Source organism: Phyllopteryx taeniolatus, chromosome 5, assembly GCF_024500385.1.
Source record: "Phyllopteryx taeniolatus isolate TA_2022b chromosome 5, UOR_Ptae_1.2, whole genome shotgun sequence".
Taxonomy (NCBI): domain Eukaryota; kingdom Metazoa; phylum Chordata; class Actinopteri; order Syngnathiformes; family Syngnathidae; genus Phyllopteryx; species Phyllopteryx taeniolatus.
The window spans coordinates 24,264,691-24,282,719 of NC_084506.1; the positions used below are offsets into that span (position 1 = coordinate 24,264,691).

Genomic DNA, 18,029 nt, shown 5'->3' on the forward strand with positions numbered 1-18,029 from the left:
TGCTTGAATGCAACGCACGCATGCTTTAATGTACTGTATACTGTACACTATACAGTATTGGGGGGGGGGGAATTGGGCCCCTGTGGTCTCCTCCAAGTGGCCGGTTTTCGGGACGCCTCAGCGGGGCCGGTATACCACCTTGGGTTCCTTGGTGTGGGAGGTGTCCCGTCCACCGGGTCGCTCTCGAGTGGGCTCTTGAGCCCGACCCCGCCTCCCGATTGGATGGGGTGGCGTCCTCAGCACCCTCGGTGCAGGAACAGCAATTACAGGACACTTCCGACGGTTATTGTGCATGCGAAACGGTGTCAATTCACTTGCATGTGTCCACAGACACACACCCCTGGGACTTATTCGCTGGGTGTGGCTCACTCATTGCGACAAATCACTTATAACTATCCGAATATCTTGGGTATCCCCTCACTTACACTTTAGTCCTACAGATATTTATAATTTACATAGCCACTCCCACCACACTTCAGTGGTACAGCCGGGCACACGATCTGTCCTGCATGCTTCCCCTCCTGTCCCCGTCCTGTCCAGTCCTGCCCTAGCTTGTCCTGTCCTTCCCTCGCAGAGTGTAGCACGACTGCCCCATACGATTCTAATGTGTCATTTTACTAGGTATGTAATGATTTACTTTCCTCTTCTTGTTTACAGTTAGTGTCTTGTCTTTTGTTGTCTTCTTTTCCTATATTATTTCGTTATCTTTTCACTCTCTCTCCTTTTTGTTATTTTTGTCACCCCCCTTTTAAAACTTTGTTCTGTTCGACTGAGCGACTGTAATTCTCAATTATCCATCAGAATACAAAGAAACCACAGTGACACCTTAAAAATTCCACTGTGACACAGTAAAACTTTGTTGAGGATGAAACTTCAATATGCTTTTTTTTTAGGTGTATGCGGGAATTTTGACCTGAAAACGCCGACTTCTAATAAATAAATAAATCACCAGAGTACACTGTTTTCCCTTATTCTCGTGTATTAATTTTCTTTTCTTAACACAGCTTTCCAGAGGCCAGCTTACACGTGGCATGTGTAAATATGCACACATCATGAATATCCACTTATCATTCTATCTGAGGCCCCATCATTATCAGGAGGAGGGCGTTGAGGCGGTCGGCAACTTAATTGGGTTACCCTCATCTTCACACTCCATTGCCGACTATTAAATAGCGCGCTACAACGTACAAGATTATATTTTTCTTTTTGTTTAAGCTTCAAACAGTAATTTTAAAATTTGGAGGCGATGCAATTTTCACCCAAAGTTAGAATCAAAAAATAAAAGTAAAATGTTTTTTGTTTTTGTTTTTGCCCGCAACACCGGTGTCACCAATCAACACAAAGTTGGGTCTCAAAAGTCTCAAAGACCTACGCCCACAATTGAACGGGTTAGAAAAAAAATTAGCCCCCGACACTAGTTTCCCCGTTTGGCATGAAATTGGGTGGATATGACTATTGAAAAAGTCTCAAGGACCCCTGCCTGAAATTGAACAGGAAGTCGGCCATTTTGGTTTGAAGCAGTCATGTTATCTTTGCACAGGCAGGCTTTTTCATGCAGCATTTGTATCGCTCAGGCATACCTAATATTTTGGTATCTGTCCGTGCAGGCGGCTTTGAGGAGGCTGGCATCAGGGTGTCCCGACAGCATTGAGGCAGCAGACCATCAGCAGCTGATCAAACCGCGGCTGGTCGACTCCTTCCTGTTGTGCTCCAACATGGAGGAGAGCTTTGTTTGATGCTAATGTGTTAATGTGCATCATACGATTGAGCGGTAAAAAAAATATTTGAGTGGACCACCAGACAAACACATTAGATTGGATGAAAGATACATTTTATATGAGTGTGTGTGTGTTTGTGTGTGTTTAAAGATCATATCAGACATACAGTGTGATGGTGGCTTCGCTTCACAGGTCAAATCAGGACAAGTTTGTGTGAGTCCAGTGTCACGTATCCTATTTATTTATATTGTGTATACTAGTTTTCATTGCATCCCAGGCTTAAAAATGTTGGAATTTTACGATCATTGCTACAAATTTATTTATTAATCAAGTTCATTCATAATTATCCCAAAAGTATTTGAACTTAGATACATTTTTTTTTCTTTTTTTAGAAAAGTCTGCCGAGAATAAAATAAGTTACTAAAATAACTTAAATTCAGATAAAGCTGATATTTTTTTTTTGGGGGGGGGGGGATTAAACAATCTTTTTTTTTTTTTTTTAAGTTGTAATCTTACAAAAATAATTTAAAATGAGATAAAATTTTACTTTTTCAAGGCAAAAAATATGTTACAAATAAATTCACATTTTTTGGGGGAAAAGAAGAATCTCATGAAAACAAACAATTTATCAGTTTATTTTTGAAAGGGGACAATGCAATTTCATAAAACACATGGTTAAAAAAGGCTATAGGTGTTAACTAGCCACATTTTCAGTTTTTTTGTGAAGGCCTTGTATGTTGTAAGCAGTTTAACCTCCTCAGGTACTGAGTTCCACTCACCAGCGCTCCTCACTGACCAGGCTGACTTACTGAAAGTGCTCCTGCGCAGAGGAATGAGACAGTCACCTCTGACAGAGCCTCGAGTGACACGCTCAGAGCTGTTTCTTTGGCTGATGAACTCAACTCAATTTAGTTGTATCTTTTCAAGGAGAAAAGTCGACATTTACAAGAAAGGCCGATTTGTCGTGAAAAAAAGCTGGATCTTACGAAAGTAAATTAACTTTAGTTAGAAAAGTCTTACCCAAATAAAGTCTGCTCTTTTTGAGAAAAGAAAGTTGCAATGTTGCTCAAATACTATTTTAGTGTTTTTATTTTATTTTTATTTTAAGATATTAAGTTGTAATATTACATTCATACCAGCCACTGTATTTGCATAACCACATAATTACAACATTACAGTTGAATATAAATGGACAGCACACTTGTTTTTTATGACGATTGTGTGCATGAATTATTCCTGTTGCTTGTTTCGTACGACACTTCGAGTTAATCCTCTTCATGTGAATGCCATCAATATCTGTCATGATCATATGTGCTACTGGAATTTATATTGCTTTTTTTTCTTGTTATTTAAAAGGAATGATTGTACGCAACGCATCTAATAAAGACAACCAGCCACGAGTCTTGCATCTGTCAGATAAGATGAAGTGTTATTCCCCATCGGACTTAATCTTTTTCCACCCTGGAGCACATATGAATAAAACAAAAGTGTTTGGGTGGCCCGTGCAGCTTTTGCAATGTGTGTGTGCTGCTTAATTGCACCCTCAGGAGGGGTGGCAAAGTGGCACTTTTATAAAGTAGTTAAGCAGCACGGACCAGCACATAAAGAGCAGTGTATTTACTGTAAGTGTTTGATACAATGGCATGAATAACACCTGGTACTGCATTATTGACACCTTTTTTTTTATTCTTCTGAGGGCTTTTCCAATTGGAATTTTCCAGGTCAGTTTCACTTCGTTTGGTATTTCCATGCAAAGCTTTGCACCTTTTGCGTCAAGTCTTTAAAAAAACCAAAACAAAAGTGCAGTAACAACATTCGTTACTGTTTTTGGTCGCCCTGAATGCTGGATTCCGAAGCACCGGGACCACCGGGGGTTATGGGGCGGTTGCAGATGAGTGTTAGCTTCCAACCAAAATGGCAGAAGGCAGCATATTAGTGAATAAACACCATATCACATGCATGTTGGGCAACTGGTGTATGGAGTTGCTGTGCCGGCACACTGAGGAAGGGCGGGCCCGGTCCCCTCCACCCGCAAAGGGGTGTGGGGGGCGAGTCAGCACGCCCATCCCGTGGGGGGTTCAGCCAGGGGGACGCCACCCAATCCCAAGGACCTTGGGCATTACCCCAGCCCAACTGAAATGCCCCGTCCAGGGAACCGGACCACCAACCCCCACCCCCACCCAGCTCACCCCGCCGCCGACACCACCCCCGCCAAGTCTGGAAAGCATGGGTGCTCCAACCAACAGCAGGTCCCAACGCAGGAGCCAGCTACCACCCGAAAAGGCAACAGTCTGCCAACTGTGAGCCCATGTCAAACGCCAGCCGCAAGAAATGACGGGTGATGGCGCCAGAAGAGGGAAGCGGAATGGTCCTTAATATTTTTGCATTTTTCTTTGATAATTTCTGGTTGCAATCATTTCTTTTTATTTAGCATATTTAAATTTTGGTCTAATATTTTTATCGTGCAACATTTTTGTATTTTTCGTCAATTATTTTTCTATTTTTTTCCTTGAATTTCTTTGCAATAATTTTTCTTTGTCTAATATTCTGCTATTATTTTCAGACAGCATGTTTTTATTGTGGTGGTCCCGCACAGCTTTGAGAAGAACTTTTGAAGGAGCGACCCACACAGAATTGTTAGTGCTCCAATTCAAAACTCGTCCTTTTGTGGCACAGAAACAAAACATTTTCGCCCCTAGCCTTCTTCTCCTTGGAGACACAATCTTCTTCTTCCCTCTGTTCTTCTTTTTCTTTGTCTTTTGCCCTTCAGGCCACATGCTCACACAATAGTGTGTGTGTGCTCTTTGTGATCAAAGATGTATTTTGTACAGTGTATCGACGGTGCACCACAAAACAGGTTCGTTTCTTTTTTTCTTTTCACACTGCCGCTGCCTTTGACCGTGACTGTGAGAGCAAATTGATCAAAAGCGCTTTTTTCTCCTCTTTTTCTCGCTCGCTCAACTCGCCAACCTTGGGTTTAGTGGCGCACGCCCGCTGCCTCCATTGTTGCCCATCTTGATCCATATTCGAGGCACACATAGGAACAAAAAATAAGTTGAAGCGCATTCAATAAAAATACCAGCGCCCCAGTGAAGGAAATGCATTGTACCATTCACAAGTTACTTTTGACACCATCCTAATGCTTAACTGCTTAGCGTAAATCAGCATTTTTCTGCCCAACCTCTAAGACCCATTTGCTAAAATACTTGGGTTGACTTGGCTTTGTCAACAAAGTGTCACGTTTATTCTATTTGTTGAATTTGTTGGTAACCGTTGGTATCAGCTTTGGTGAATTTTACTGTGCAACCCTTAAGACCATCATTCCATTCATTTTCTGAGCCGCTTATCCTCACAAGGGTCACGGGAGTGCTGGAGCTTATCCCAGCTATCATCGGGCAGGAGGCGGGGTACACCCTGAACTGGTTGCCGGGCAATCGCATGCCACATACAAACAACCAACCAACCATTCAAACTCACGTTCACACCTACGGGCAATTCAGAGTTGTCAATTAACCTACCACGCATGTTTTGGGGATGTGGGAGGAAACCGGAGAAAACCCACGCAGGCACAGGGAGAGCATGCAAACTCCGCACAGGCGGGGCCGGGGATTGAACGCCGGACTTCAGAACTGTGAGGCAGACGCTTTAACCAGTCGGACACCGTGCCGCCGGATTTTTACCGTGCAACCCTTAATACCCATTTGCACTAAACACTTCGGTTCACTTTGCAATAAAGTCAGCACAGTGTCGAGTTTATTCAATTTGTTGGCAACTGTGTATCATAAATTATCATTAGCAGTTGTGATTTATTTTTAATTTTTTTTCCCAATGCTTCAATACCGTGCACACTTTTTGTTGTGTCCCCAAAGAGCCAACCGGAACTTTTTCGTCGAAGTTTGTTTCATATTTGTTTAAATCGTTGGAAACGGTAGTAATACTAGTTAATGTTTCACATTTATAATATGTATCGTATGTTCGTCGGAAAGTAGTAGATTTTTAAATTCACCCCTTAAGACCCATTTGCACAGAACACTTTGTTATATTATGGGATGCAAAAAAACAACCAGCACCCTTTTGTTCAAGTATTTTGGTATTGCGTTACCTTTAATCACATCCATCCATCCATTTTCAACACCGCTTATCCTGGTTAGGGTCGCGAGGCGCTGGAGCCTATTCCAGCTGAGTTCAGGCAAAAGGCGGACTACACCCTGAGCTGGTCGGCAGTCAGTCACAGGGCACATATAGACACAAACAACCATTCGCACTCACATTCACATTCACACCGTCACTGAGTGGGAACTGAACTCACGCTTCCCGCCCTAAAGTCAGTCGAGTGTAAAAACTACACCATCAGTGACACCTTTAATCACATTTAATACAATTTGTTGGCAACAGTATAGCAAAAGAATTCTCAGCAGTGGATTTTGCATGCAGCTCTGAAGACCCATTTCCACTAATCACTTCGACTTCTGTTGTGGGATGTATTTTTTGTTATGTACCAAGAGAGCCAAGCATCGTGTCTTAGGTTTAGCGTATGTATGATTGTGGGAAATTAGCACTGGCATCAGCAATTTTTCCTTGCAACCCTTAAGACCCTTTTCTAACATCCACTATGGTTTTTATACGGTGTGCATATCTTTTTTATTGTTTCTTGAAAGAGCCAACCAGCACTTTTTTTTTTTGTAAAAGTAATTTAATTAAGACTGCACACTTCAATTCACCAGAGTTCATGTGTCTCACTAGGTGCTTCTGTTTTGGTTAGTAACAGCAATCAAATGGCTCACCAGTTAACCTTTTTTTTTCATCCTAATTCTAAAAGGGAGGCGTTATTTATTCGTGTGGATAAACCAAAGAGAAAAGTAGAAATGAGTCAAGCGGTGCATTCAATGTCCTCAACCAAAAACATTTCTCTCTATGGATTTACATCCAATTATTTGCTGCCTGAATGCGCCGCGATGCGTTCAAGCGCACGGGGGTCAGCGGGATGTCACCCATGCATCTTTTGTTTGTTTGTTTCTTTTTAATTTTATAATGTCCTTGAGCCAAAACCCTTTTATGAGCTTGCGTTGTTTTGTTTTTATTCATTTATTTGTGGACTGTAAATGGAAAAAACAAAATAAAGAAAGTAAACATTGCAAACAACATTTTGAGTGTGAAGTAACTCTTGAGCTTGTGACGCGTTTAGTGCGAGCGTGCTTGTGGAAAAAGGAATGAATTAATGAAATGCGCTGATTAAAATTTGAGCAACCGCAGTCTTGTTACTTTCAAAGGCTCTTTTTATTAAGGCCACATTTTTGCGTGTTTGTGCTTGTGTGTGTGTGTGATGCTTCACTTTGTGGGGAGGTGATATATTCTGACGGAGAAAACGCCTTGAATGCAACGCTCGCATGCTTTAATGTATACTGTACACTCTAGTTTCTAAATATTTTCTTTTATAACAACAACACCACGGTAGATGTGTAAATCATGAGTAGAACCACGAAAAAGTCACAAAAAAACATGACTAAAAAAATTTATCAAGAAGCCATGCACGACAAAATAGAGGAAGTCTGGCATTTTGGTTTGAAGCAGTTATTTTAGGGCATTTCTCAAAACAAAATTACGTAACAAAATTTGTGCTTCATTTACTAGACAGATGGGAAATATAAAATCGTTTTCATCATTACGTGGAGCTGGATCATGGAGGTGAAACTTTATGACTCACCATTGGTTCAGTAGGAAAAAAATTCAGCCCCTAAAGCCAGTTTCAATTAGCAACCTAAAATTTGGCTGGTGTGTTTATCATGAGTAGACACACAAAAAAATGTCTCAAGAAGCTTTGCCGGAAAAAACTGAAATTCGGCCTTTTAGGATCCAAGTGTTTGGTCATGTCCATGGATCCTTGAAATTCAAATTCATCCTAGAGATTTTGTCTGATTGCTAACAATTTGAAATTTGTATTGTAGACGGACGGGTGACGATCAATGACCACTTACATTTAAATAAAAAAAAATTCTCTTTTTTAAAAGCCATCATATCAAAACAGACACCTTCATTTAAGCAATGTTTCTTTAACTTTGATGTGACAGACACACGCACACACTCACACGAGCACAAAGCCGCGCGCGCACACACACACACACACACACACACAAAGTGCTTTCCCCTCCGCTAGTCTTCTGGGCCCCACTAACCATTAATGGGCCGCCACAGCACGCCTTCTCCATTTAGACCCTGTGCGTACGCACACACACACACACACACACACACAGAATTGAGGATCTCTAAGGACTTGTGGAGAGATTATTTCACCTGCAGACGACAAGAGTGCAGGATTCTATTTGTTTTTCTGCGTGTACACAACTGTGACAAAATGTGAACGTGTTAGCTTTAAATGAGCCATATTAGATATAAACACATGGAATAAATGGAAGTGGTCAAACTCCCTGAACGACATCCTCAAACCAAAATGGACGACTTCTTCTGTCTTATTAGGCGTGCCGTTTTGAGACTTGTTTGTGGGTCTCCTCAAAATAGAAATTCCTACCAAGCGAAACTGGCTTTGGGGGCTTTATTTTCAAAACATCCTGGGGTTAACTACTGAACCAATGGTAAGTTGTCAAAATGTGCTGCCAAGACACACACAATGCAATGAAGAAAACTATTGCACAGTTTTGCTTTGTCCATCTGTGTAGTATAGATTCAAAGTTAGCAACAATTTGACAAAACCTAAATTGTCAGCTTCACACCAAAATGGCTGTGCTGATTTATACATGACTTCTACAGACTTTTTTTTTTTTTTTTTTGCAGGTATACTCATGATAGACATGTCTCCCAAATTTCATGCTGCTCAGTGAAACTGGCTTTGGGGGCTAAATTTCCCCAAAATTCTGATGTCCACTACCAACCCAATGGTGACACCACAGACTTGAAAAGATCTGTAGGTCAAGTTATGTCATGATCCATGCCCTGCAGTTCCTCTTGGAGCTTTGGTGGCGCCGTGTGCCTTGTCTCTCCCTCTCCCCCTCTGTCTCCCTCGCAATCGTCATCACTGGTGCAGCGCTCCTGTCTTCAAGCAGCACTGATTACTGCCTGCATTTGAAGCCTGTCAAGTTCTACAGCCTTCGCCTGAATATTGACACTTGTCTGTGACTCACGCGTGTAGTGCCGGGTTTTTTGTGGTATGCCTGTAAGTCACAAGTGTGTGTGTGTGCGCGCCAGGTGACCCCTTCTTCCTCACTGGTACTTGTGCATTTATATGCGTGTGCACAATGGGGATGTTAGCGATGCCGGCAAGAATTCAATAACTTTATTTTTGTATTGAAAGGAGCAACCATGCGCCCGCTATGAGGACAAGTAGATACTAAGCGCGCACGCCACTCGACAGATGTGTGTGTGTTTTTTTTTTAAAGTGAGCGCTTGTGGAAGGCAGCAGTAGCAGTGCGTTCAAAGTGAATATGTAATTCAAAGTCTGTAATTTAACCCTTTTTTAGTTCAACTTGAAATGAGGCCCGATCCAAGGTCACAGACCCGTTGATGCATATTAAATAAGTGAGTAGCTACATACTGTATGTGTCTGGATGCTTCATTAAAGCAGCTCTTGGCCTGTGAACACTGGCTATGACCACATTTATTTACTCAGTTGCAGTTTAATGGAATGCTAACGACGTCTCCCCCGCTACACATAAATTGGAAGCAGACTGGGTGCAACTAGTAAGATGCCTGAATGTACAGTAAACATGGATTTACACACGGACTCACACAACATTGTGGAGTGACAACATATCAGAGTCTACTGAAACACTAATTATCATTAAAGACGCCGTCTCAACATAATGGAAGATTGGAGACATACTAGGTGGAACTGAGTGGAATATGAGTAGTTCCCCAGTACATAAACATTGTGGAGCAACCACATGTCAGTCTACGTTGTTAAAGACATTGTCTTTATATATAACCTAAGATAATCTTTACTTCTGTACAAGGTGCTCTTTTACAACATGTTTTAAGACTTCACACTGAAGACTGTTACATGTTGCTGTTTTGGTTAGCAATAGAGTTCAAATGGGCTCAGCAGTCAACGCTATAATGTCTGTGGCGGTCTCTCCGGTGTGAACTGAGAAAATTGCTTGTACTATCTGCTTTTCTTCTGATGGGAAAACGGAGACATCTATTTGAGGGAGGTGTTTATTTATCTTAAGTGCAGGGCCCCATTAATTGGGGTGTGGTGTCCTTTACAGGGGCCACTATTTGAGGAAATACAGAATGCATTACTGTGCGAAAGTCCGAGGCCACCATTGATTCTTTAACCAAAGTTGTTGAAATCTGGGACTTCATGTTAGTCAGCAATCATTCTTCCACTATGCAATAACTTGCGTTTCTGCCTTACTGTGAAGTGTTTAGATTTTAAGTCACTAGTCTTGCAACCGTTGGATGTCAATCATTATAAGAGCACCACTGGAGGTGGCGCTTTAACATCTTTTAGCAGAAAGCCATTTTAGCCAGTCAAAAGCCTCAAGAACTCATTCTTGAAAAGGCACAATATCAAGATGTGAAGTGGACTTACTTTTGAACACCACACAAGCATGAGAATATGAATATGAAGTTCATAAAACTAAAAGAATGGAACTCAGAACTCTGTCAAGGCCAAACAAAATAGACTGGTTCTGCTCCAACATTTAATGGCTTTTCTGTCAGAAATCCATAACAGCTAACCTTAGAATTCATTCAAAATAACAAATATGGGTCCTTCCACTGAGCTGGCACACAATTTGTGACATGTAAGAAAAATTCAAGAACTTGAATCATTTTGTTGAAAACATGCTAGTAAAATTTCTTTGAAGTATACCAGTTACATTTAGGGGTTCATGGGATAAAAACATACATAGTTTACTTTATATGAGCATTATTTGACCAGTGGTCGCTTGTAACACTGACTCTAGATATGAACATGGAAAGCTGTTTATTGTATGAAAACCTTGGGAATTTTTCACACAAATACTAGGGTTAGAGTAGGTTCACAAACCAATTTATGTCCATCTTGCTAATGTTAATGTTGTTAATAAAAACAAAGTATCGAGTAAAAAAATTACTTCGGGAAAATATAGATGTGTGTAACATTAACTAAAAATACAACATGGAAAATGAAGGACCTGGGGCCTCATGTACAAAAGATGCGTATGCACTAAAACGTGGCGTCCGTTCTTTTTCAGGGCAAAGGTCAGATGTATCAAGAGTGACACGACCGTGGAAATGTGCGGTGCCTCACGCCAACTGCACGGCTGCCGTACGCACGTTTCTGCAGCTTTTGGTGCTTTGGCGACACTTAGAGGTGATGCTGGGAAACCGTTATCGTAAATCTGCACATCAGAGAGACATGAACAATTAGCACTGATGAACAATTCATGCCCGGCAACGTTTGATTTCAACAATGTAATTGAGGCAAGGACTCAGAATTCATTTGCTAACCAGTGTATTTAATGAACCACTGAAATTTGTGAGGACACCTATTAATTGATCAAGGCGATCATTTACGCCGCCTATTGCCCTCAGAATCGCTTCGTGACTCCAGCACATGCACTGAAAAAAAGAGTTCTTTAAAATTACTTCATTTGAACATGTACATCGGTCGCACATGATTAAAATGTGTTTAAATTGATATAATTTACTGAATCCAAGTTTAATAGTAAGGATTACCAATACCAATCATTTCTCCTTCAACGAATCAAACAAGAAACCATCTAATTCTATACAAACTCGCTTTTCATCATTGCTAGTAACTTGACCGTTTGAGATCGAAGCTTGTAACATTTTGACATCATTTTCATGAAAACACTTACCAGGTTCTACCGGCCCCTCCATGTTCCCATCAGGCTCAAATGCTGCCGTATGCTGGTCGTATCTAAGCCGAAAATGGTTCTGGGTTATCGATGTCGCAAAATAGTCGACCGTTTTTGTTGTTTTGTCCGAGTCGCTCGAACGAAAATAGGACCGACACTTAAAAATGTAAGTCAAAATTGTCTCCTACTCCTTCTGAAGCAATTGATTGATCCTTCTATGATTATTTTGGGAGATTATTGCATCAATTCCAAATAGCCATCGTAAAATGGTCGTTGTTTGTTTACAGTTTTTTTTAAAGTGAGCGCTTGTGGAAGGCAGCAGTAGCAGTGCGTTCAAAGAGAATATGTAATTAAACTATTAACTATGCACTTCAATCCATCCGAGAGCCTATTAATTGACATACCTTGCTTGGTGCTGCTGTTCTAGCCAGCAACAGTGGCAGTTAACTTTTTAATTTCCACGTGTGTGACTGCACTTTGACCCAAATTTGCTCGACAATCAAATTGTCCGCCAACTGTAGCGGCGAGCTGTCAACATCTCCGCCGGGCTCTGTTGGCGACCCTCTCTGGCCCGGATGGCTCCGCCCCGATAATGACCCCCTTATTTTTGACTCGCTATTCATCTGGGGCGCCGTGATTGGAAAGAAAATTGAATCCCCTTTTGATGAGCTAAACTTGCCCATTAATGCATTTGCACACAAAGTGTTGGTGGAAATGACAGTGGGGATTGCAGGGGGCCTAGAGGGGCGTACATATTTCAATTTCGCTGTATCTGCACTACACAATGCCAATAAAGGCTTTCTATTCTAGTCTATATTTCATTTGAGTGGAAATATAAATTTACTGTATGGATGCCTGAAATGACTTTTTTATCTTTACAAATGTGTGTTAGTCCTTATGCCAACTATACTTTAAGTATATTTTCTTAAAAAACAAAACAAAGAAGACAACAATTTAGTTTAAATTGACAGTCCTGTTCCCCCACATTACCCCCTGTGAAAAACAGAATATTCCACAAGTCACATGGTCCACTGGAAGTTATTCAGAAACTCGGCATGCCATGGGAAGGCCAAAAGTAAGTTCACAAATGTTTTTTTCTTTATATTTGATGATATTTCAACTAAGACTGTGGGTAGGTTAAAATCTCAACACAATCCATTTATCCAGCCATCCATTCTCATTACCGCTTATCCTGTTCAGGGTCGCAACCTATCCAAGCTGACTTCAGGCTAAAGGCAGACGACACCCTGAACTGGTCGTCAGTCAGTCGCAGGACACATACAGACACGGACAACCATTCGCACTCATATTCACACCACTGGGAATTGGGAACTGAACCCACGCTGCCTGCACCAAAGTCAGGCGACTGCACCACTACACCATCAGTGACTATCTCAGCACAGTCCTGTTACCTCAATATATATATTTTTTTGATAGCACAGAACCAAAAAAAAAAAATAGATATACTGTACTTTATGAAATTGAAAAGATGAAGTTTAAAAAAATAATTTACATTTTTTTGTCAATATTTTCAAAAGTGCACATTTTCAACACACTAAATGTAAAAAGAAATCACAATTTTAAAAAATTTGATTATTTAATTTATTTTTAAATTAAACACAAAATGTTTGTATGATGTTGAAATGTTTTTTTAAAGATGAAAGTAAAAAAAAAATCAACATTAAAATTTAAATATGTATAACAAAACAGCAAATTTTCAAATGCAAATTTTCAAGTAAGCAATTTTTAAAATGTTTTATCAATTTTGAAAACAAAATCAAAAGCTGAAACAATTGTAAGTCAAAATGAAGTTGAGAGAAATATTATTCTCCAAATTTCACAAATGAAATTTGTGCGTCTGTGTGCGTGCATATGAAATGCGGGCGCTAGCTCAGTATTATGACAGCGGGCCGACAACTGCAGCTACAGAAAATCGAGCGGCATAAATGGAATTAGTTCCAAAGCCGAACGCCACCGCGACGATGTGTGAACATTTTGGATTCAAGCCAGATGAACGCGGCCATCCCGCTAATACAGGAAGTCTTCGAGTTACGACGCATGTGACCTACGACATTTCGACTTTACGATGCCCGTGCCTCGTCCGCCATTTTGTCCCCAGCACCATAGTGTTTCTGTTTCGCTAGTGCATAGTGCTTGTCTGTATTTGTGCGGTGGGAGTACCTTTGCCTTTTTTGACCTCCTTTTTTCACACTCTCAGCTGTAATGGTAAGTAAAACATCTTATTTTTTTATGTTAATGTATTTTAGTTTCTTTATACAAAGTGTTAACCTTTCCTGCTACGGTCACCTGACCGCGGTCAGGAGCCGCAGGGGTTAACTCCCTTCTCTCGTTGCACAGCTTGAGCTGCGTGGCGGCAACAATAAAAGCACGAAGCACCGATTTGCTGCTTTAATGGCTTTGTTAGCTCCTCTGCACATTCAACGTCAACGGGTCCTCCGCTAATCGCTACTCTTCCCCGGTCGCCGTCACTACACTTGCCACTGTACACACTCGCAGCGGCGCGCACTCCTTCCTCCTTCGCTGTCCCGCTGGACGACGCCTGCGCAGTCCCGTCTCACTCACACATCGACGCACACGCCCACACACACTAAGCTTGCTGTCACGATCACGTGGGACAATACCAGTAACAGAAGTGTTTCGACGTAAATTTCGACTTTAACGGTGAAATCCGACTTACGCGGAAATTCGTGTTACGTCGCCAACGTGGGAACGGAACTCGTTCGTAAATCGAGGACTGTACAGACGAGCTGGTGTGTCGAATTTGTATAAAGTCGCAACAAAGACAAATACAACTTAAAACCTCAACATGACAAAATCCATCTTAAACACAACCATCCCACCCAATTTCTTCAACTGGGAACAAAAAAAACAAACTGTGGGATATCTCTTCTTTCCCGTCAGCTTGCAAGTATGCCCAACAATGCAAATACAAATGTGAATATGGTGCACATATGCTCATATTATATACATTATAGCATTACTATTGTAAAGAGATGTCGCTATTGTACATGTTGACAAAGCAGCGTTTAAAAAAAGGTGACAGACTTTTAAACGGTAGTACACAAAACACAAAAAACTGAATCAAACCGGGTTGCTTTGATCTACTTGTGTGGTCATTAATGTTTCTACGTGGCACTTTTTCTTAATCAACTGAAAACTTGATTGGCACTATATTGCTTGTTACGGTATTAATGACTGTTTATCCCACTGTGCCAATATTTGTAGGGGAACAGAGCCTGTGTGTGTGTTTTATTTATATGTATATATATATATATATATATATATATATATATATATATCATTAATCCAAGATATTTTATTTATTGTTCTACATTACAATGTCAATGTTCATTATTCTTAGAATTAAAAGTGAATTGTTCTTAAAAATTGAATTATTATGCTCTAATATCATTATATCAGTAGCATTAAAAAACACCAATGATACTATCATTTGTCGTGATAGTTTTGGGGAGAATATATTGTCCTAAAAAATTTGATATTATGACAGGCCTAAACACATATAATATACTGCGAGAGAACAAGAGCAACAGATAGCACACAAGAAAATATTGTAAAAACGGCATAAAACACCTGCAATAAAAATATGAAAATAGCGGGACCGCGAAGCAAGAACCGTGGTATCGTCCCAAGTGTAAAATTATCTATGGGCCTTACTCTGTTCCTTTTGTCTTTGTTTATAGTTTTAGGTATTTGCGGTTATTAACTACTCCATGCGGCACGGTGGACGACTGGTTAGAGCGTCAACCTCACAGTTCTGAGAACCTGGGTTCAATCCCCAGCCCCGCCTGCGTGGAGTTTGCATGTTCTCCCCGTGCCTGCGTGGGTTTTCTCCGGGCACTCCGGTTTCCTCCCGCATCCCAAAAACATGCATGAATTGAAGACTCTAAATTACCCGTAGGTGTGACTGTGAGTGCGAATGGTTGTTTGTTTGTATGTGCCCTGCGATTGGCTGGCAACCAGTTTAGGGTGTACCCCGCCTCCTGCCCGATGATAGCTGGGATAAGCTCCAGCACGCCCGCGACCCTAGTGAGGAGAAGCGGCTCAGAAAATGGATGGATGGATGGATAACTACTCCATGAATTATGGTCCAAAAGAGCATCAAATTAATTTTTTTACTTTTTTTTTTCATCGTCGGATTACATGAAATTTGTGTTGCCAGCTGGCTGGCTCCCCGCGGCACGCATGAACCGGGACACTCTGTGAATGACTCCCAGCCCCCTTCCCCCCCCCCCCCCCCCCCCCCCCCCCCCAGTCTGCCCCTGAAAGGCTCTGTTGCTTCAAAAGGAAAACAGAGACACTCCAGTAACCTTTTTGTTGATTCCGTTGCCAATGATTAATTCCCGTGGATCACAGACCTTGAAAAGTTCACTCGTCTATCAGCGTTCTCATTTATTGTCTCATAACGATGAGAGCAAACGTGCGATAGGCCACGTGTGCACCAGGTGTCCGCCAAAATATAGAGACAAAACCGATGTCTTGTTCGGACAGTCTTTGATGCTGAAGACGCCATTTGATGGCGAGCTGGCGTCTAAAAGCTTGTTAAGTATTTGGAGCCATCACTGTAAAGCATGCAAAAGAGTAAACATCACGGCTAAATTTGTTAAAAACACGCGCCCCCTCCGCCAACACCCCCATGAAATTCACTTTGTTTACAAAATCATCATCTTCACATGAAAATAAATTAAAATAGATGTAATTTTTGTTTTGCAAAAATGTGATATGAAATCGTAGAAAAATAAACATAGAAATGCAGTTTAAAAAATGTAAGGTAAAATGTTCAAATTTGCAGTTTTAAAAATGCCCCTCATTGAAACATCCATCCATCCATTGTTTTTACCGGTTATCCTCACTTGGGTCGCGGGCTGCTGGAGTCTTTCCCAGCTATCTTCAGGCGGGAGGCGGGGTACACCCTGAACCGGTTGCCAACCAATCGCAGGGCACATAGAAACAAACAACCATTCGCACTCACATTCACACCTACGGGCAATTTAGAGTCTTGAATCAACCTACCACGCATGTTTTGGCGATGTGGGAGGAAACCGGAGTGCCCAGAGAAAACCCAAGCAGGCACGGGGAGAACATGCAAACTCCACACAGGCGGGGCCGGGATTTGAGCCACGGTCCCCAGAACTGTGAGGCAGATGTGCTAACCAGTCACCCAACGTGCCAGCCTCATTGAAACATCATTCCGTCCATTTTCTGAGCCACTTCTCCTCACTTGGGTCGCGGGCATGCTGGAGCCTATCCCAGCTATCATCGGACAGGAGGCGGGGTACACCCTAAACTGGTTGCCAGCCAGTCGCAGGGCACATATAAACAAACAAGCATTTGCACTCACATTCACACCTATGGGCAATTTAGAGTTGTCAATTAACCTAACATGCATGTTTTTGGGATGTGGGAGGAAACGGCGGGGCCGGGATTTGTGGTTGAAATCCCGGTCCCTAGAACTGTGAGGCAGATGTGCTAACCAGTCATCCAACGTGCCGGCCTCATTGAAACAATTAAAGTAAAATAAAAAGGCAAAAAAAAAAAATTAAGTGACATTTTTCCATTTTCAATTGCATAATTGCATTTGTTTGGGTGTTGCCATACTGACTGCCAAAACTGCCTCAGTCGCATCGGGTGGCATGTTTGAAATATACAGTGCCTGAAACCAGTTTTACTTAGCAACATGAAATTTGGTCGGCATGTCTATCATACCCACAAAAAACGTCTCAAGAAGCTTTGCCTGAAATTACACACAAAGTCAGCCATTTTGATTTGAAACGGCCATTTAATGTCACATTAGGGAATTTTTCCAAGAGATTTCTCTTAGAGGTGTTCTCTTTTCTGGCTACCAAATTTAAACCTCGTATACACGAACGATGAAAAACTAGAAATTGTGAAAAATTTGAGTTTTTGTCATTGCGTATGAATTGAGCATGGCGTTGAAGTTTAATGACTCGCCGATGGTTCAGTTGTACACCCCAGAAATGTTGGAGAACTCAGCGCCAGCAGCCAGTTTCACTAATCAACATGAAATTTGGCAGTCATGTTTATCATTAATTCGACCCGCAATAAGTCTCAAATACAGTGATGAAAATACACAGAAAGTCTGCCATTTTGGTTGAAAGTGACCATATTTGGGTTCCACCAGTAATTTAAAGAAAGGTTTCAGTGCTGTGGTCCAGTGATGCTTGTTAATCAGTAAACTCCTCGTCATACTAACAAGATGTCCACGGGAACATTGGCCTCTGATCACCACAGTGGGCAGATTGTTGGTTCGAAGGACAGGACGCAACGTGGACACACTTGGTGTCCGTAGGTGAGATCCGTGTTGAAAATGAAGAAGAGCGATGAACTTCTCCACATCGACATCCAGGTGGATGAAAACAAAGCTCGCACCTCCGTCCTAGACCTCCTCAGAACTTTGAGGCCTAATTGGAGGCCAGAAGACATCCACATGAAG

At 41.5% G+C, this 18,029-nt stretch overlaps 2 protein-coding genes across 6 annotated transcripts in view; both read left to right on the top strand.

Moving 5' to 3' along the window:
* The window catches only part of LOC133478237 (protein inscuteable homolog), a 60,939-nt gene extending 57,821 nt beyond the window's left edge, over positions 1–3,118 (top strand). For all 3 annotated transcript variants that reach the window (XM_061774045.1, XM_061774046.1, XM_061774047.1), the window contains exon 13: positions 1,608–3,118. In XM_061774045.1, coding sequence (XP_061630029.1) covers positions 1,608–1,736 — 129 coding nt within the window. In that variant the 3' untranslated portion in view covers positions 1,737–3,118. The remainder of the gene's footprint in view (positions 1–1,607) is intronic.
* A 10,332-nt stretch (positions 3,119–13,450) lies between these two features.
* Positions 13,451–18,029, top strand: part of LOC133478244 (ethanolamine kinase 1-like) — a 36,119-nt gene continuing 31,540 nt past the window's right edge. For 2 of the 3 annotated variants that reach the window (XR_009788635.1, XM_061774057.1), the window contains exon 1: positions 17,784–18,029. Coding sequence is in view for 2 of the 3 variants with exons in the window: in XM_061774057.1 (XP_061630041.1) it covers positions 17,904–18,029 (126 nt within the window). In the remaining variant the exon portion in view is untranslated. Of the gene's footprint in view, positions 13,763–17,783 lie in introns of those variants that run through there. The other variant, XM_061774059.1, reaches the window with a different exon arrangement.